Source organism: Nestor notabilis, unplaced genomic scaffold, assembly GCF_000696875.1.
Source record: "Nestor notabilis isolate BGI_N333 unplaced genomic scaffold, ASM69687v1 scaffold8782, whole genome shotgun sequence".
Taxonomy (NCBI): Eukaryota; Metazoa; Chordata; class Aves; order Psittaciformes; family Psittacidae; genus Nestor; species Nestor notabilis.
This window is the reverse complement of record NW_009918921.1, coordinates 24,145-45,204: the sequence shown is the minus strand read 5'-3', so window position 1 is coordinate 45,204 and position 21,060 is coordinate 24,145. Positions and strand designations below refer to the sequence as shown.

At 36.0% G+C, this 21,060-nt stretch overlaps 1 protein-coding gene across 1 annotated transcript in view; it reads right to left on the bottom strand.

The window, feature by feature from the left end:
• The window catches only part of FRYL (FRY-like), a 95,469-nt gene extending 74,619 nt beyond the window's left edge, over nt 1-20,850 (bottom strand). Inside the window, exons 1-9 of the mRNA XM_010009986.1 lie at nt 20,657-20,850; nt 14,533-14,586; nt 10,023-10,162; nt 9,482-9,578; nt 7,046-7,125; nt 5,969-6,049; nt 5,333-5,501; nt 4,209-4,301; nt 1,150-1,248 (exon numbers count right to left, since the gene is read on the bottom strand). Of these exons, the coding sequence (XP_010008288.1) occupies nt 1,150-1,248; nt 4,209-4,301; nt 5,333-5,501; nt 5,969-6,049; nt 7,046-7,125; nt 9,482-9,578; nt 10,023-10,162; nt 14,533-14,586; nt 20,657-20,776 (933 nt within the window). The 5' untranslated portion in view covers nt 20,777-20,850. The remainder of the gene's footprint in view (nt 1-1,149; nt 1,249-4,208; nt 4,302-5,332; nt 5,502-5,968; nt 6,050-7,045; nt 7,126-9,481; nt 9,579-10,022; nt 10,163-14,532; nt 14,587-20,656) is intronic.
• Nucleotides 20,851-21,060: the final 210 nt, after the last annotated feature.

Genomic DNA, 21,060 nt, shown 5'->3' with positions numbered 1-21,060 from the left:
AAGACCCGCCTGTAAGATGAATATTCAGGAAAAAACATAATCAACTCAATAAAAACTTTAGGCAGACTTTAGGTTGTCAGAAATGTTACTTGTACTCGAAGTCCACTTTTTGGAAGGAATGAAGCATAATTTAATAAACTCTTTGAATACACAGACTAGCATGACTTTGCTTTCATAAGATTTGTTTAAACACCACATACTTTTAACAGCATACGCAATGGTGATTTAATACCAAATCTGACTGCAGGTCATCTTGTTATGGAGCAAAATTAAAGAATGAAGATAAATATGTAAATTGTAATCTTGATGTAACAATGCTTCAGATTTCATAAATACAATGACATTGTGAATGCCAACATCAACTACTTCATGTTATTCTTACATAAGTTTAACCATGTCCAATGACATATGGTTTATATATTCAGAATACCAGAAAGTAAAGCTCAGCCCTAACATCAAAGTGAGAATAAATCATTTTAAATTCACTTGTGTTACTGAATATGTCAACTGTAATGCAAAATTTAGCTCCGCATTTCCAGCAAATTGAAGTGCATCAACTTCAAACATGGTTGCCATGGTCATCAAGAATTACCAAATACTGCATTAATAAGAGACGTAAAGCCTGGCTAAGATACAGTTTTAGGGGACAAGCTAAGATGCAGTCTTAGGGAAAAAACAACCCACAGATTTATACCCAAGAGAGGCAATAAAAAATACTGGAGAAAGGAAAAAAAAAAGCATATGAGGGAAGGAGAAAACAGGCAGAGCAGGGCTATTAACAGGCTGCTGCCAGGCTGGAAAAGTCTTGTCTGACACTTTTAACTAAACATAATTTAAACACCAGACTCCCTCAATTCAAATTCTTTCTAGGAAAGACATTAGGTTAAATAACTGTGCTAAAACCCACTAAAATTATCAAAACCAAGCATTGATTTGAAGACAACCCCAAAGTGAGGAAACAGAGCATGTATCTTGCACAAACAAATCAAAATTAGAGCAAATGCACATATGCAGTGCGAATTTAATTATACTTGAACTGAGGAGTTAAGATTTAAATTAATACAGCTGTTAGTTTTTCCTCACATAAGGTACTAGATTGAAAGTCTAAGATATGCAAAATAGAGAAGTTTAAATATTTCTTTAAAATACCAGTGAATGCTTCTTTCTTGAACTCAATTCAAAGGTAGTCTGATAAAGCATCTCCACAAAATTTTTCAAACATGGCACATTGACTTCGTTTTTAACAGCCTATTAAAAAAATATACACATAAATGGGTTTAAAAGCTTATACTGTAGGCAATTTAAATATACATTAAGATGTTCACGAGTTCAAGAACATTCAAAAGTTAATCTTATATTAGATAAGTATTTGAGTGTATTTATCTGAAATATAAATAAAAGCATAAGAAATCATGTCATACACTACAACCATACAGTTACAAAAACCCCACAACAAAACCCCAAACCCACAAAAAAAATCCCTGTTGTATGACCCGTATGCCATACTTAATGAAGAAAATTTGCCACCAACTAACAAATAATAACTATACTGAAACTCTTTACAAACATAATTTCATATATAAAAAACAAACAAAAAACCCTTATAATAAATCGTTCACTCTTCCCCTCTTCAATGTGCCTCCAGTTCTGAAAACTGGAAACTGAGGAAATGACACACAGTGTTACCAGCCAGTCAACCATATAAGGTTTGGCTTTTAGAATTAATGAAACAGATACATGGAGCCCTACACCTTTTAACCCACTCTGTCCTTGCATTACAGAACAGTTTCCCTTCCACAAACCAGTCAGCTACCTTTTTTATCAAAACCTCTGCAAGTCTCTTAGGCTTCTCTCTGGATACCTGTGATGATCCATTTAAACATCCTAATGAAACCTAATTTAGGTTGCCCAAAGAAGTGGTAAATGCTCCATCCCCGGCAGTATTCAAGGCCAGGCTGGTTGGAAAGAGCCTTGGGTGACATGGTCTAGGGTGAGGTGTCCCTGCCCATGGCAGGGGGGTTGAACTAGATGATCTTAAAGTCCTTTCCAATCCTAACCATTGTATGATTCTATGATTATTCTTAACCTACTATTTTATACTCTCTTTCTGCTTTATTTATCAAATTGGGATGTAGGGGTGGGATGTTTGGAGAGGGGGTTGGCTTTTCAGGAAGAGATCCTCTACACTCATATTTTTTTTCCTACAACACAAGGTAATTTTTTGTTAGAAGCTGTTAAAAGATATGTCATGTCTAAGAACACTCTGAAAAAATTCATGAAGGGGAAGCATAAAAAATAGTATATAATATCTCTGTAATGTGTACAGTCCAAAAGGAAAGAACTGAGAAGGTAGTTATGTTTTAAATCACTTCCTACATACCCCCAAATTCTTTCTCTTTTGCTATTCTTAAGCTAGCTCCACGTAGGAAACTAGCCAGATGTTGCCAGCACCACCCTGTTGCTTTGGGATATAACCATGGTCTTAAAGACCAGCCTCAACTTCCCTGCTGTAAAATACGCTGTCATCCGTCATATCTGCAGGGTCCAAATCAGGTCATATTTTTTTTAAATGCCTGAATAACTAAGCAAGCGAGTAACGGTAAAGAAGTCACAATGCCAAAACCCAAGAGCTTCCTCACTTAAGCCATTTTCTCTATCCAAGATGCAGAAAACTAGATTCAGTTCCTTCATCTGCTTCAAAAAGATCCAAAGTCGTCTCACATCTTCCAAGAAAACCTCTCAACTGCATCTCAATCTGGGATGGACTATGTGCTTCTATTTAAAAAGCTCCATTTGTATGAAACAATTAGAAACAAAACAAGCTAGAAAGAGCGAGCAAGCCTCCCTCACCAACCATTTAAGGAGCTGATTCAGGCTATGCTTGTAGGAAGCAACCCACAGAACCCCACACATGCTCTGCACAGCCAGTGTGTGTGCCTCCGCAGCTACCACCTGATATCCCAATTCCGAAATGCTGCTTCTACCTCATTACTATGCATGCAGTTTTCACTATATTTAAAATTATGATTTTGCAAGCTAACATTTGTGTTTACCTAAATGCTAAGTACTTTCACTTTTTACTTTGTTCAAAACAAGTGCATTCACTTTTTAACAAGACAAGGAATTCTTCTCTAGAAGAGTGTAAGTATGCCCAGCTAAGATCAAGACTTCAGTCAATAAACAGCTATTAGTAACACTATCTCCTTGTGGTGGTGTCTTAAGAAGAAAGGTTCTCTCCTTTCTAGTATTTTTCAAAAAAGAACCCAAGGTTGAGCCAGTGAAGGAAATTCAGAGAGATTTACCTTTCTTTTCCTACAAGCTTGCTTAGATGGGATCCCCAGCTGGCTTGCTAGCCTTTGTAGATCCTGTTTTGTCCCAGTTCTCCATATACAGCAAAATATGCCCTATGTCATAACATAGAGCCCTCACCTGCCATTTTTCGGGGCAGTGTGCTAAACACACTGTGGCCTAGCATTTGTTAATACCTTTTTGGATTGACCAAACTGTACACAACTGAGCAAAAAGACCTAGGCAGAAGGGGAAGAACCTGTCCCGACTGAAAGCGCTCTTACAAGCGGCACTACAAGCACTGTACACACACCACTGTGGTAATATTGAGGTTTTTTCTTGTTCACAGCTGCTGGTTTTAGACTTAAAATACAATCGGGAGATGACTGACTCTTCTTCCACTTGAAGGATTACATCTAGTGAACACTCACTTCTATAATTTTTGTTTAATTATCCAAACCCTACATTCTTCCTTCTTGCATGGGAATTCACATTCTCCCTATTGGACTGTAAAAATGGTACACATCTCAGTTTATTCTAGAAAGAACTTAACAGCTTTCAGCTATTAAAAAAATTCAACAGAGCACTTGAGGGAACAAATATTAAACCAAAGAAATTTCAGATTTTTAGAGCAAGTATAAGATTACACAGTGCTCTGGTGACAAAAGGGTCTAGAAAACAGACAATTTTAAGAAGTTCTGAAAAAAAGATGGTAAACTAGATAATACACAAATCACACTCGCATTTCTCTCGTAAAAATTATGTAGGTGCTTGTAATTTACTTAATAGTCTTTTTGAATCTGTAAAAATGTAACATTGTGAGACTTAAGGGAAGCAATTCTAACAATGAGAGCCTAAGTAAATGTGAGGAGCATAGTGGGGGAGGGGGGTGAACCAACATAAAAAGTAAAAATACTTACAGCAGCCACAGGGATGAGAATTTCCACAAACAAACCAGCAAGTGCATGTTTTATATCTTTATCTTTTACTTCCAGGAAGTACTGAGCACATTCCTTAGTAAGGAAGCATCAGAAAAATACTTAGAAAAATGAAGACAAGTGTCACTATGTCATAAAACCCACCAGCAGTATCAGATTAATTGCCAGTATGAATTTAAAACATGCAGCGTGTTTAAATGAGTCTCATATTCCTTGACAATATCAACTTTACAAAGCATTAGAAACTTTAAAACCCGCTTCCCCAGCAATTAAAAAGAAATTGGAAGAGCATTTGTAATAGCAGATAGCTATTTACTTCCTACTCAGAATAAAAAGAGTTCTCAGAATATAAAAGAATATCAATATGCACATTTTTCCTCGGATTATTCTTAAGTTTTAGAAAATAAATGCTTATCTCTATTGAAATCATTAGAAAATAGTTGGGGTTTTTTTATATACTTTTTTTTTCATTTTCAAGCTGACTGTGATGCCAAGAAAATTTCGCAGAGACATACATAACCCATACAAGTGTTTGCACACTCCACTATACCAGACTGAGCACTCTGGACACAACCTAAAGCACCTATGCGTATGTTAGGTTTTCAGGATTGAGATCAATATCAATGACTACCAAACAGCTCTAATAAAATTTATGACCACGTTGCAACACTTCCACAATCAAGAGATGCAAAAAAATAGATTTTAAGTATCTCTGAAAATTAACTAAATTGTTTTTTAAAGGCAAGTGTTTCTTGGCATCTCAGCTGTTAAAAAAATATATCTAGTAACTTTTTTCTTTAATCCACTGTTTTCATACAGAAAGAAAATTATTTGATTGCTACCCATTTGCATTTAGTCTTGAAAAAATTCATATATTACAGGTTTGCCACATTACTGAGACAAGAGAGAACAGGTTCTCATGCTAGGTACTCACAAACTGCAGAGAAAGAAATGATTCACACCTCTGAAAGCTTACAAACTAAACAGAAAAGGATGAAGGATGACACACAGGTAGAGTGAGCAACTGATCACAGCAAACATCATTCTAGCTTCATGACAAACATTGAAAGTTATGCTCATTTCATTTTTCTGTAATACTCATTTACCTGCATGAACTGAAATGATGCTTCAAAATCCTCCACGGGATACATCTTTACTCGGAAAAACTTCATTCCCATTATCAAACTGATGATACTTTGTACTACATGAGGACTCTGTTCTTTTTGTCGCAGTTCCTTTAATTCAGTGACAAACTTCTTCCTAACAGCTTGGAATCTGAACAAGGGATATAGATGTCAATTATTTACATTCTTAGTTACTTTTTTATGGTATCTATAATTTTAAAATGATTTTTTTAATCTGTTAATGGTAATAGCATCTACAGTAAAAGAAACACAGGCAAGATGAACCCTGACACTTAAAACCTAAGCAGAGTGCCTCCGATGAACAGCACGTGAGAATAAACTCATTAACTTTACAACAACTTTCTGATACCAGGCCTCCTTTCCCTGCATCTGTAAGTTGACAGCAAAGCAATTCAGTGCTGTATGAAGATTATTTCTTTATTTGTTCAAGTTTATTGTGCTAGAAGATGAAACAGGTATGCCAAGCTACACCTGACTACATTTGGCACTTAAGGGATTAGTTACTGCGGTCCTTAATAAATGCTGCTATATTCAATAGTCTTTAAACCTGGAGTGATTTTTTTCTGAAACACAAGAAGAATTGGAGACTGAACTTACTTTGATTGAGCAAGAACCCCTGTCACTTCTGCATATAGGTCTGCAATAATATGCACATTCCCAGTGTTGGTTCCTGAATACCTAAAGATATTAAAAAGAAAAAAAAGTGTTAATACAACTTTCTTCTTCTAACCCTCAAGCGTGTTCTCAATTACAAACAAAAAGGTTGTTCCCTAGCAAGGCAGATTACTACTACAAAAACAATAAAAGTCAAGCATAAAATGCATGGGTAACATTTAAAGTGATACAGTTTCACTGCCTGGACATAAGAGACACATTCTGTATAGGAAGTTTACTACAGTTATCCAGACTCTGACTTTTCTTACTCTGGCTGGCTACGCACATCATTCTGTATATTCTCAGCAAAATAAACTCAGCATTATATTAAACATGATACTGGCATCACAGAAACATGGTGGGAAGGCTTCTATGAAAGGAGTGTTGGAATGCAAGGTTGTAGGGTCTTTAGGAAAGACAGGCGGGCACATGGGGAGGGGGTGTAGTTATTTATGTCAATGGTCGGCTGGAGACTCTTATTGGGGACGGGTGATGGGCCAACTGACAGCTTGAGGGTCAAGGTCAAAGAGAGAACTGCGATGGGGGACATTACTGTGAGGGTCTGCTACAGGCCACCCAATCAGAAGGACTAAAGAGGGTAGTGGGTTTAGGTTAGATAGGAGGAAGAAATTCTTTCCAGTGAGGGTGGTGAGGCACTGGAATGGGTTGCCCAAGGAAGTTGCGAATGCTCCATCCTTGGCGGTGTTCTAGGCCAGGTTGGAAAGAGCCTTGGGCAACATGGTCTAGTGTGAGGTGTCCCTGCCCACGGCAGGGGGGTTGGAACTAGATGATCTTAAGGTCTTTTCCAACCCAAACCATTCTATGATTCTACGATTTTACAATTCCCTGAAACACAGCTGTGTTCTCTCAAGATACGTTTTCAGTTTAAAGACATCAATCAGTGTTTGTTTAGAGTATTATCAGCAACATGTTACATGTGAAGTAAAGGAGAACAATCACAGCAATCAAGCACAGGCTGGTATAACACAAAATATTTTGAAGTACACAAGTGAAACTTACCCTTCCTTATGTTTAAAGTGCTTAAAAGCCAAGTTTAGAACTTCATGTACTAAAGGATCTGGCACTGGATGAACAGGTATCTGAAATGCAGATACATTTTTAAGTATGTAACTACGCATGTATATATACACACATATGTATGTATGAAGTAAATAAACAGTACTCTGCAACGCCATGTAAAAATCTCTCCCACAAGTGTCACAGGACACATCCTTTGTTGGCATATGGTATCAAGTTAATTCTGCAATGTATGAACGCTTAAGGGGAGCTGCACCGAAATTCTCTTAAATTATTCTGCATACTGGCTTTTATGGTTTAAATTAATAATAAGCAACAATCATGTAAACACTATGAATATGACATCTAAATTTACCAGACTAGGTTAACTATGCATCTTTCTACACTTTCTGCCTTGTGAGGTGTTACTATTACAGATTCAATCTCAAAACACAGTTCATCTCAATATAAAGGAAGACAAAACCAAAAAATAAGAAGGCAGAAGAGATGATCATCTCCATTTTAGACTTTCTGCAGATGAAAGCAGCCAAAACATATAAAACCCTTCCTAGCAATAAGTAATAATTTGGTGAGAAACCAAAACCAAGCATTGATTAGAGAGCTCTTTTTTACTGATGTTCTCTTTGACATCACCACTTTTCTCAGGTTTAAAAGAAAATATTTGCTTAAAAATTAAATGTATTTTTTAAAAAAGCAGTATATAAAATTATGAAGTCATGATATCTTTAAATTTTCAGAGCAATTTATGTAGGGACTAGGATAACTCTAGCAAACATTATTGCTTAAAGAATGATTAAGATTTTCACTAAAATACGTTAGACGATTACTGTCTTGTCTGCAGAAAATGAAGCATTTTCTGACTGAGAATTTCATACACTTCTGAATCAAGAAAGCTATTTGTCCAAGAAATTCCAGTTACTGGAACTAGCTATTCACATGCATATTCATACAATGAGTAATATGTAGTTATTTAAGCAAAAGATTTTTGTTCCTACATAGGTTGTATGTGTCACACTCTCTAGTTGCTCTGTGCATTTTACAGAAAGGGCTGGATCATACCTTTTGCACCCACTAAAACCAATTTCAAAGAATTAAATAATGATAGGGTTCCCAGGATGATGAATGTAATTTGAATGCAAATATGTTTACTGATAAAAAGCCATCCTTTCTGCACGTTGGCTGCTTCATTGCAGACTCGAATTAGAGGCAGAACCCTCCTTAAGATAACTTTTAATACTAAATTGACTGAAGGATTCTCTTACTTGGTTTATCTCTGTTTAGTGGCCCACTGCAGGTCTTTAGCAGAGAAAAATACCCTTATCAGAAAAATACCTATCTTGCCTGGAGTACAGGCATGAGAGGCTTATCACCATTAGAGGAGTCACCACAGACTCTTCAGAACCAAAACTCTGGCACCTCTCCTGGCACATGAATCACTGGCAACATGTACTGTACTCAACAGAAAAACTAGCACCAGTTCAAAATACAGAAGCTATCCATACAACCCTCCAATACTAAACAACCTATTACATTTCCCTTTTTCTTTTGCACTGATAAGATTTAGGCAGGGAGAGAGCATGAGATAAACATTTTCTGTAAAATACTAACACATAAGAGTTTGATAGTTTTAATAGTGTTCTCTGCATCTATGTTCACGTAGTATAGGAATATCACTTTGTCTTGGAGAAGGATAGGCAGCTTTTCTTTTTTCCCTATGTCACAAACATGTCATACACAACCACGTAAACATCACTCTCCCAAAAATTATTTGCAAACTAAACCACAGTCCTTGCTTTACTTACTACAGAAATCCATTTGATTTTCCTGTATCCATACATGTAAGACAAACTACTGAAGTATTTGAAACATGAAATTTGCTTGCCTGCTTCATGTTTCAAACTGTTTCCTACAGTACTTTTTCTCCTCTCAAAAAAATGTGAGGAAAGAATGCTGCTATTTGAAGCCAAACTCTATCCTCTTGTCCATACACCAATGAGAATTTTGCATTAACATGTAGCATGACATCTAGCACTACACTGTAAGTACATACCCTTTCTATTTCTTTTAAAAAAGTGATATTTTAATCCTGTCATTCAGTGATTTTATACTGTATTTCAAAAATGTTTAAGTAGACAAAAGGTACTGAACATAAGTAAAATGTTATTTTTTACAGTTTTGCTTTTTGCAGTACATCAGATTTGACTTAGTGGACCAAGACATGTCAACTGAGATAATGCAGGCATATAAAGAAAAGGCAGGAGAGGTCGAAGACTTTATGTAACTGAGAGTGTAATTACAGCCTTGCATATGCTCATCATACATACGCTCTAGTTTTAATATAAAAATTTAAAGGATATGATCAAAACTGACATTAGAAGCAAAAGATTAAAAGAAGTTTGCCAAAGCAAAGGAGCTTACCTGTTTTAGAACCTCTATTAAAACTAAACAAAAAATGAAATCTACAGCTAAGTCCCTCCTTTCAAGTAGATAATCTCTTTCACGTTGTTGGTCATCCCTAAAGTAAGAAATCAAGAACACACATATCATACACAAGACTGAACACAAGTACTGCAGAGAAGTGGTATACATGTCTTTCATGCAATCATTGCTGCACATGCATATAAAAGGAAGTTCTTTGGGGTTTGGTGCACCACTGACATCTTGCCCCTTCCTGAAAGGACCTGCCAACAACCAAAACAATTCAAAAAGGGAAAGACGAGGTTGAAATTACCAGCATTCAACCTCCTTCTGTACATTAACCCCAAAATAATTAAGTCACTTCATACATATCATCTATGCAAGCTAAATACACTACCTCAAAGAAGCCCATACTCTTTCTACACAGATTTAGGTACTAACAGATCCAAATACAAAATACTTGTCAAAAAAGCACCAAGTACCCATTTTCTTACAAGAAAGCACACAAAAATCAAACACACTTTTCAAGGAAAACCCTTACCCCTTCGATTTTGTGCTAGACCGAGGTCTATATTCATAAGATTCATCTTCTGTTCCATTTTGACGCCTGTACCAGTCAAACAAGGTGCGTAATAAGGAAGGGAGACAGTGCTCTGCTACTGAGCTCATAGAGCTTATCAACTGAAAAAAAGTAAGAAAAATACTTTAGCATGACAAAGCAATCTAAAAATCCCAGAATTATAATCTTTTTTTCAAATTGGGCTTTAATGCTAAAAATCATGTATCATATAATGTTACAAAGTGGCAACTTTATGTATCATTTCCACATAGGGCAATTACTATAAATATGACGCACCAAGTCAATTACTATAATAAATTTAAGCAACGCGTTCCAAAGCTTACAGGGATCACGGAATGCTAAATTTATAGAAATAACCCATATAAAGCCACTGACAGAAAAAAACCCCAAACCAGCAGACATACTAGGATGTCTCTGAATCTTGCCATGATTCTAAAGTTACATGGGTTTTTTTTCCCAAAGCTACATGTACAATTCTACGATTCTAAAGTTACACGTTCCTTTAGAATTCTGTGATGTACAAATTAAGATGTTGTTCACGAAAATTTTCTGACAAACTTCGTTGGAAAAAAAAAATAGTGAAAACTTAAGAGGGAGAGGAGAAGATGAAAGAAAAACTACGAGAAAATTTGACACTTGTGGGCTATTAAAACTACTATCCTTCAGTAAGAGGAAGCACTGGAAAACAGAACTTGAAAGACTCATTTGTATTGATAAAGCTTTGAAAAATCTTCATTGAGATTTCATGTGCTGCTTGCACCAGCTTGGGGCACTCTGACATCTCTGTTGACCTCATTCCAGCCATGAGAAGAAATCACAAGCTAAAAGCATTAATATATCTGGGGGGGGGAAAATTACTCAGAAAGCAGGAAGAACGAACTCTCCTCATGAGTTACTAATCTAAAGGTATTAGATTCAGCATAAAATCATCAAGGTAATCCTTAGAATAAAAGCTAAAGCTGAACTTGATGAAGAAAGGATCTATCACCAATCACAGCAATCCAAAATGTGTTTTGCCTTCAGGATTTACTGTCGATTCCCATATTCCAAATAACCTAAACACAGGGCAAGTACATTAATTTCACTTTCTCTAAAAATAACAAGTTCTCAATCTCTAAAAATAATGATATATCCAATATATTGCACAGTGCTATGTTCATACAGCAAGCACAAACACAGAAGGACAGGAACAGATGAAGTGAGCACTTAAGTTACTCATTGCTCTCACAAAGCATTTCTACTCTCCTGCTCTCCTTCTGGATTGATGTGCTTATTAGTAGAAGAAAAATAAGAAAACTGCATTTTAAGCTATACTAAATCTTTTCCTTAGGTTTTCCTGCAAGCTTACACAGTATATTAATACTACTACCACTCATAAGCATTCCAGCAGTTAGGCAATTTACATCATCTTCCACAGAAACAAGCTGTAGCACGTGGATTAAAAATTTTGTCATTAGTGAAGTGCTAAACCCAGAAACTAATGTTATAAAGCATTTTCCTCTTCAGATGAAAAATCAGTTTTACATTATAATTATTTATTTCCTGTCAAGTTTTACATCCTTAACATTCTAATGAGAAGACACTAGAATTATCAGAAAGATGAAATCTTTGTTCATATTACGTAGCTGGTAAGCAGAACACAAGTTATATGCTTATTCTTTTTATTTAAAATAATTGCCATACCTCTTCGATACTAAATTCAAGATTGTCTTATATAAAATTATAAGAAAACCCTTTTATTTTAGCATTACATTATGTCTATGTTGGAAGCAGCAATCCAGACAAAGAGATCCTGTAATGCCCAAGAGGACAGGGCTGCACTAGTCATCATGACGCATACTTATATTCCTTGGAACAAAACAGCGAAGCATGCTCCAGTCTTAAAGGCCATAACACATTGTTAATTGCTGCACTCAATATACCCAACAATACACTGAGAAGTCAGGAGAGAGAGATGAAAAATTATAGTAAGATGCTAGAGCCCAAATTCCAGCTGTGGCCAAAATCCTGATCCTGAAAACGTGGCTCAAGTTGTGCCCAATCATGAACAAGTCTGAACTCCAGAGATACATCTGCTTTCAGTCACTGAGATGGCTAAGATACACTTCTGCATGATCATAAAGTTTTGGTGTCTTAGGACAAGAGTAGGAAATTGCCAAGTATGATTCCTACAAGAAATAAAAGAAGAAAAATAGGAGCTATTTTGGTTTCAAGCTGTACAAGCAAAAATATTTTAAGAAATGCAATATATGCGCTACGAAAAAATTCCTGTCCAGTAGCTTCTTGGTGCACTAAGAATGATAAAGGGAAATCATACTAGAATAAATTAAAATGCTAAAATAGTTTACAGGTGCATCAACATAAAAAATTCCTTCTTATTTTCCAAAGTTCCATCTCTTTTAGCTAAACTTATATCTGTGTTCCAATTAAAACCTCAGTGACAAAGAATTGTCCTATTTGAAAATTAAAAACTATTCATTTTGCACACTGAGCCTGACAGCAGCACTCTAGGTCTGCTTACGCTTCCAACAGAAACAACTTACAACCCCATTAAACAGCTATTTTACTTTTTCATTATAGGGACAGGCAACACCACAAACCTTTCTCCTCCACCCCTCTTTTCATCACTTACTGAGCTGAGAGAGAGAATGAGTGTTAACTATATACCTTCTTACTCCTGGAATATTGCCTGTGTTTCAGTCACACTCTTTTTATTCACAACGTACAACACTTACCAGCTCAGAAACTGTATCAGTAAAGCTAAAGCCACTTTTTATACTCAAATTTCTAATTTCATAAAGATCTCTAGGTGAATAAGGTTGGCCCAACAACAGCTCTAGCTTCTCTGCTGGATCCTCCTCTCTGCCATACCTTGCTAATCTCTTTTTACTCTGCAATCTTCTGCACTGTTGGAGAATTGATCTTAATGTGGGTTTCATACACCCAGCAATGAACAGAGAAAAGTTAACTTAACTCCTTTTGCCAAATGTTCAAATTTCCATACCAGAATTCACAATCCCTGTCACCACAAGGGAGCCATTCTGCTCTGTCTCTCTAAAGTAGTCAATCAGCATCATTACATTCAGATCTCGAAGAACCCAAAGTACATTACAATTAAAAATAGAACAAAGTAAGAACATACACACACATATATAGCCACAAAATCAAAACAAATTATTTTTAAAAGTACATTCTTAGAAAAACAAGTTTATTTTTATATCAAAATATTTCAAAAGTTATATGTTTTTTTTTCTTCACTCAGCATATTTTTAGAACCTATTTGTAATTTAATACATGATTATACTAGTGACTTATAGAAAACAACCTTAACTAAGGAAAAACACGGCAACAGTAAGGGGGGCAAAATTAGAAAAATTAACATTGCTGATTTACATATTTCTTTAGATATTCCTATTATGAATTTTATTTAGCTTTTGGTCAGCTTTAAAACAAAATACTGTAGCTACCAAAGAATTTATCGCTCATTTTCCTTGCTTATGAGTAAACTTCAACTTAGGAGCTAACGGCCTTACAGAAGGTTAGGTTAGAAAACATTAAAAGGTTATGTGAGATTTCTGGTGGTAGCTTTGTTTTTGTTTTTCTTTGAAAAGAAAATTACATATCAAATATAATGTGCTATTATTTGTTTCTCTTTTGGGAGGAGGGAGAAGAGGTGCACAGATGGCTATTAACCGAAAAGTAGGGGCAGGTCCACAGATTTCACTGCAATGTCTAATACCTATATCCAAGGAGTAATGGAAGGCATGAAACAAAAATCCAGTTACAGAAGATATGGATAGAACACTAAACTTCATACAGTAAGATGCTGTTAAGAACAGGAACAGACAATTAATGAGCATTTATCTGAATGCTCTCTCTCCATTGTGAGGAAGTAGTTACAAGACAAACACATGCCTATGCTAAGAAAGGATGAGAAATACAGACAATGAACATGAATAAATTGAGCTGTTATTCCAGGTACAGTTCACTTACTGTTAAGTGAAACAGAATTGCCTCACAGTGGACCTATATGCTCAGCAAATGAACAGCAGCATTCTGAAACTACCTTATGCCTTCTTCATAGAATCAAAAAGCCCCCAGTAAAAGCCATGTTACTGAAATTAACACTATTTGCTTAGAAAAGCAGTACCCCAAACACTGGAATAATAAGTGATATAGGCTGAGATTACACAGGAATAGAAATAAACTGAGTCTTTTTGTCCCCTACCACATTTCAGCATCTTTTCTCCAGCAGCTTTCACTGCCACCTTCAAATAACTGATGTATTCTAGTAGTTCTTACTATCATACTCTACACTGGAAAATAAAGTCTTACTAACATTCAAAATATAAATCTTCTGACGCCGATTCAGATGTGGATGTTCCAAGTTAATGCAACAGTGGAACCACTATTCCGCAACAACAGTCTACCTTAATCCAATAAAAACTGCCTTCAATTACATGTGTCCTACCTGATCAAACTGAAGATCTTCACCTCTTTGAAGAGATCTGGACAAGAGCTTTTCCTGTTTAAAAAAAAAAAAAAAAACAAAACATAAAGAGAAACATGAATTTCACAATGCAACTGACTTATAAAAGACAGATCCCTTTTTTTCAGTTATAGTGCAGAACAAAAAAATGACCTGTCATGTGAATAGCTGCATTATTTTTCAGGTAGAATCATTTCTGAAGATGTGAAGTGTACTCACATAATTGAAGAATGCAGATCTAAAATTGTTTTGATAGCAATAATGTTAAAGACTGACACAAAAAATGTCAAACACCTCCCCAAACTGCAGGGCCTGCAGCCGCGTGCTCAACAGAGATAGCTCGCAGTGGCTGCCAAACAGAAGGAAAGCCTTTCCCATCTGAATTAACAAGCATATCCATGTTCATGTAAGGCAGTTATTCTAAGCTACAAGAATGACTTTTAAAATGCCTTCACAAAGGCAGAGACAATTGTTCAATGCTTTTCCAACCTGCACTTTCCCTGAACTGCAGTGAAAAATAGCTAGAAAGCCTAGTCCAGGAAAAGGAGAATGTCAGTAACTTGCTTTACATTTGAAGTAACTTTGTCAGGTGCAAAAAAGATGCAGTATTACTAGAATTTAATTATTACAGTATTTCATTGCTACCAGTACCATACAACATACTGCTCTGTTAAAAGCAAAATTAACTGACAAAATAATTTAGTGAGAATTAAAGCATTAAGAAAACAAACTACTAGTACTGTAATAGTAATTCTTACTAGTCACTTTAGACAGTACCAAATTATACAGTTACACAAAACACAAGATACTGGCTCTGAAGATTAATGATTTACAGCAAGCCAAGTGCCAGAGTAACAGCTTTTATGGCACACTACAAAGCAGTAAGATATATAAAGATGTGATGAGCATTTATTGCTATTTCAAGAAATTTTAAACTCCTTTTCACTTTATTATAAATGCATGGAAAATGTTATCTTTGATGAGGAAAGTAGAAAATGTACTCAAGGTAAGAAGTTAATAGCTCACGTGAGATTGCTGAGCAAACAAAGAGCATTTATGGAGGAAATTAAGTCAAGTAGTAAGCTGGAAGAGCTGTTAACTTGTCTGGTCAGGGATGTAAAAGGAGATGTCAGCAGTACAGATAGCCAGGTTTTTTAACACAAAGTAACTACTTCGTAATTTAGTAAGAGACAACACCCATGCTGTCAGGCTGTTGACAAAAAATTTTAAAGTTGATACTGCTTGGCATTTAACACTTGCAAGACTGCAACAGACAGGCTGTATGTTAAACAGATACAAATTGGCATTACAGGAACAAAGTCTAAGATCCAAACTATTTCCCCTCAACCTAATCATCATCTTGACAACACTAGGCAATTTCTGGCATTTTCTGCTATGACTGCAGTTGTATTCGGTGTTCAAAAGGACACAATCTTTGACAATTATTACAGCCTCTGAAGACTTGAATTCAACATTGCCCAGGCAAAAAGCATTTTCCTACTCTGAACGTATATAACTTGAAATAATACAGGTACCAATTCAGAAGTCATTTTCTATAAGCCAAAGAAACCTACTTAATAGTCTAAGAAAAGTCATTTATGTTCCAGTACACCTAAATAAAAATATTTTTAAAAAGAAAGTGGTTTCAGGAAATGCATTTAATACTCTGCAATAATTCTATATGTTCATCAATTGATGGATTACCCAAAGTTCTTTCATGGTGTATTTAAAAGCAAGGGGGAAGAGGTTTCAGATACTAGCAAACACTTTTTAATCTTATAAATTTATATAATTTTACATGTTAAGTCTGATCAAAATACTGTTATGTGAATTCATGTTTTGCAGCATATACTAAAAGCTCCAGAGAGGATCTGCAAATCAGAATTCGCCTTTAACTAGAACTCCTCCCTCCCCTTTTTATAAGGAAACATCCGCTGTAGGTAAATTCAACTTATCTGTACTATGCTTTTAGATAAATGGCACAAATAATTGTAATCTTATCTATAAAGCAGAAACACAAGAAATGTTCCACTCTGTATAAACATCATATATTGCTAAATAAGATGAAGGAAAATAACTATAAAACTATTTCCCAAGAAGATGGAGAAGTGACTTTCCTGTAAGAAGATGGTAAAAGTCAGGTTCCTTAAGTGTCCTTATGATACAATGCCCTGACACACCACGTGTCCACTGTGGTACTACAAAGCTACTATACAAGTGAACAAACACTGGGTTTATTATATCCATTGCATGTGTCTAAAATAGCTAAAGAATATTAAATCAAAGGGAAGTGAAATGATCTGTAAGTCTAGACGAAGAAGCTGAAGTCCATGTCAACAGATAGTAAACTCTTAAGATGGTTCTGAAAGCTTAGCTTTTTCCCAACTTCTGTACTAACTGAGACACCTCTGTACATCAAATGGTGATAAAATTTTAAGATTTTTAGTATCAGAAAGAACGAAGACCTTACAAGTTCATAATCCTCTCTTTATTACTTTTCCCGAGCATTAAATATCTTTACTGCTAAAAGGTAAGTATCACCCTAGTTAATGTAACCCTGACCAAAAAAATGTGACGTAACCAAATACTCCTTAACCCTTCACAGGTCTCTGAATTACTTATGCGGCTTTAGAATTAATTCTCTTTCAATGTCTCCTCCTAACTCTGCTTTGTCATGGCGCCACTCATCTCACATGATGTATGAAAATCTATTGAACAGCATAAAGGAAAGGCCTGGAAACTTTCACTGAATTAATAATGTGAGATTATTTTCCTGGCTTCCTGAAGCTTCAGCAAGAGATAGAAATAATAGGCCTGCATTTGTCTTTTACAAATGAATTAAGAAAAAAAAAAAAATCAGAAAAAAAGAAGAAAAAGAGTAAGCAAACTACTGAATTAACCAAAGAGCAGTTTGCATCCATTGCATAAAGCAGAAATGTCAACATATGGCAGGCAGCAGAAATAAGGATGTAGACAGACGTGTGTGTGCTATGCAAACAACTGCACCCATGGCAAAAGGTACCACCCGTTGGCACCTCTCCAGCATTTACTGGCACCTCCTCTGGTCCTCTGGTGGTCAGCACACCTCAGCAGAGGGCTCAGGTGAGCCTGCCTCCAGCCGTCGAAGCTGCTTCAGGAAACCAGACAAGGGATGCTGCCTTGCCTCCTGTGGCCGAAGCGCTGCACAGCGCCTGCGTCCCTGCCCCAGGGTCAGGGCAGCATATGAGAAACACCACGCTGAAGAAATGCTAAATTATACTCCCTTCAGACAAGCTTTTGAAAGCACCTACACAGGACTTGCAACAAGCATAAAGTGCCAGTCTGAACACTGTTCAGTATCTCCATGATGGAATAGAATTGCTGGCATTGGCAACAGGCTTCAAAAAGTTTAGAAAAAATGATTTAACAAAACAAAAAACAACCAACCAAACAAGGTATTTTCATTTTTAAATTTAATTTACTCACTAAACAGATGATCTTCCTTCCTGTGGTTATGCTCACTACTTGAATCATTAATTTTAAGCATATGCTTTCCATAACTTTGGAAACTCTGTGGTATTAAAATTTTGCAAGCAGAGAATTCTTAATTAAAAATCAGTGAAAGGAAATACTTTCTTACTCACTGAGTATCGTAAGCAAATTCACAGCCAGAGAAACCATTCAGTCACCTTTTTAAAATCACAGGTCAGTTACTTCTAATGAAACACATACATCTAGTCAAAATGGTGCTGTCCCCTCACCCCCAGGTGCTGTCTTGATCTAAAGTTACAATTTTATTCTTTCATTATTATGTTTAATTAATTTTTGCTCCCCTACTGGCATCCTCATCTTCAAGTTTTGAAAAGTGTTTAGCTCCTATCTTTAATTGGTCTGGCTCCAAGCTCTCTCCAATAGCTTCATCCAACAGCCTAGCTTCATCTAACACATTAAAGATTTATGTAACACTATATATATATTCTCCACATTATTATTTGTAGCCAAGTCATCCCACAAAATCAAATCACACTAAAATGATAAAGGGCTTTCCTCTCTTCCATTAAAGCCTTTTCTTCGATCTTAGTCAGTGCCTTTCCTGTACCCAGTCAGCCTTTAATCTTTCTTTTTAAATGTCATACACTAGAACTGAATATTCAGCATTTACATCAAATACCACACTCAAAAATAAAACCACTTCAGTAGTATAGTACTTCCTTTCATTGAGAAGGATTCCCTTCTACCTCTTTGTGTTATACAGGCTCAGGTTGTTTCACTTTTCCCCAACTTTTGGCACCTCTTTTAAATTGCTGGTTTTCTCTATAGTCCTTCCTTCCCACCAATATAAAATAAGGAATGGTGGGTGGATGCGTAAATTTACGTTTGATTGCTTTAAAAAGTTATTTTGTTTAAAGGAATTCAACTTAGCAAATGAACACAGACAGAACTGTTAAAGACCTTCACAAATGCCTACTCCAGTAATAGTTACAATTTCTTATTTTATCTCAAAGAATTTTATACCTACTGTGTACACACAAAATACCAATTTCAGAATCTTATCAGTAAAAGATCCTGACTAAGGCAGCCTTCGTGCATAAAGCCTCAACAGACAACACAGCTGGGAATCACTCTTCTCTGACAAGTGCATTATTTCATTAGTTTCATGGGTTTCACTATTTTTAATCTGGTAAGATGTTGCGATTTTGTACAATTAACAGCTAGAAGAAAACTAGTTTAACTAACAGTCACCAGCATGGCAAGGAGACGCAGCGCGGGATTGTTGTCAGAGGATTTATTTAATTTGGTCTAGGGAAAAGTGTTTCAGCACAAGTGAGCTCCAGGGCTATTGTATTTACCTTGCTATCAGTATTCCAGTTAGGAGATTTCACTCCAAACTAGCTGTGTCTGCAGGAAAAGCCCTCTTCAGTTCATCTGAATTATGTCTATGTTGTGCTGGCCAAGCACTACCCTCCCTTTATGTTTAGCAGAAGGGGCCAAGGGAGCAGCATGCACAGCAGTAGGCACGCAGAGCACCCTGAGTGGAACTCTGCATTTCCACCCACAGCATCACCACCCCTAGAGCTCTCCACTCATTTCTTAGCCATGCACCCTTCATTATTTGCATGCTCCTTCTCCTGCAATGTTTCTGTGCTTTCTTACCAAACCTTCCTGAGTACTGACTCTTTTGCATGCCTATAAGGAAACAGACAAGTTATGTTTAAGTTGTGGGCTTGCCTGGTACACATACACACATACACATATATATCATGTTTACCTATGTAGGTGTGTATGAAGTGTTTCACTTTCCTCAGCCTTTAATCTACTAATGGTTTCAGTTGAAGAAGATTCCATAACTGATACCACAAAACATGCTTAGCTCCATTTTTGTGTTCTTTTGGACTGCTTAATAGATTTTTTTCCTGAAGTTTCAAAACTGGATTTCACCAGGATTCTGCATTTTGCCTAATCTGCAACATATGTTGGCTACTATGTTCTTCCAGGTATTAGTGTCACTACTTTAGAAAGCAAACCAAATGCATCTTTTCTTGAAAGTATATTGTCGAAGTATTATTTCAAAGAAGCATCAACAGGAAACACATTTCACAGTGTTAAAGAAGGAATGTTTTTTGCTGTCGCTGTTTCCTTTTGTAACTTTACAGAACTTGTGAATACTAGGAGGTCTTGTTTCCAGTAACCACTACATAACAGTTTTAATGGAAGCAAACAAAGCATAATCCAGGTAGCGACCTTGTTTGCAGAAGCCAGAAGCCTATTTATTCTTGAAGTAATCCCTTTGAAAAGTCAACAATATCTGGGAAATTCTTTTTTGCTGTCGCTGTTTCCTTTTGTAACTTTACAGAACTTGTGAATACTAGGAGGTCTTGTTTCCAGTAACCACTACATAACAGTTTTAATGGAAGCAAACAAAGCATAATCCAGGTAGCGACCTTGTTTGCAGAAGCCAGAAGCCTATTTATTCTTGAAGTAATCCCTTTGAAAAGTCAACAATATCTGGGAAATTCTTTTTTCAGAAAAAAAAAAAAAAAAAAAAAAAAAAAAAAAAAAAAAAAAAAAAAAAAAAAAAAAAAAAAAAAAAAAAAAAAAAAAAAAAAAAAAAAAAAAAAGGACTCACCAAAGGTTCAGCCATTACAAGTTCAATTTTCTTTTCAGCTTGAACAGCAAATTCAGCAAAGAGGCTTTTGATGACATACTCGCCAGGTTTGACATCAGGATCAATAGTAATGTTAGACATGATGATGCCTCTCTTTTCCCAGGTGGAAACAACACTTGGAGAAACTCTGCGTTTATTTACTCTGCTGGGTGGCGTGGAGGCTATAGGGAAAAAAATAAAGTAAAAAGCTATAAGTAGAGTTTCTAAACACAGTGTCTGTCATGTCTTTGCTTTCCCATCCACTACACGAACATATTCACACAGTAAATGCTGTAAACCAGAACGAGGAAATAAGTAGCTTTAATATCGAACAACATTTTCTTCTTTAGTTAGGCAGGAAATTCTACTGTAAGTTGCAGAAGGGT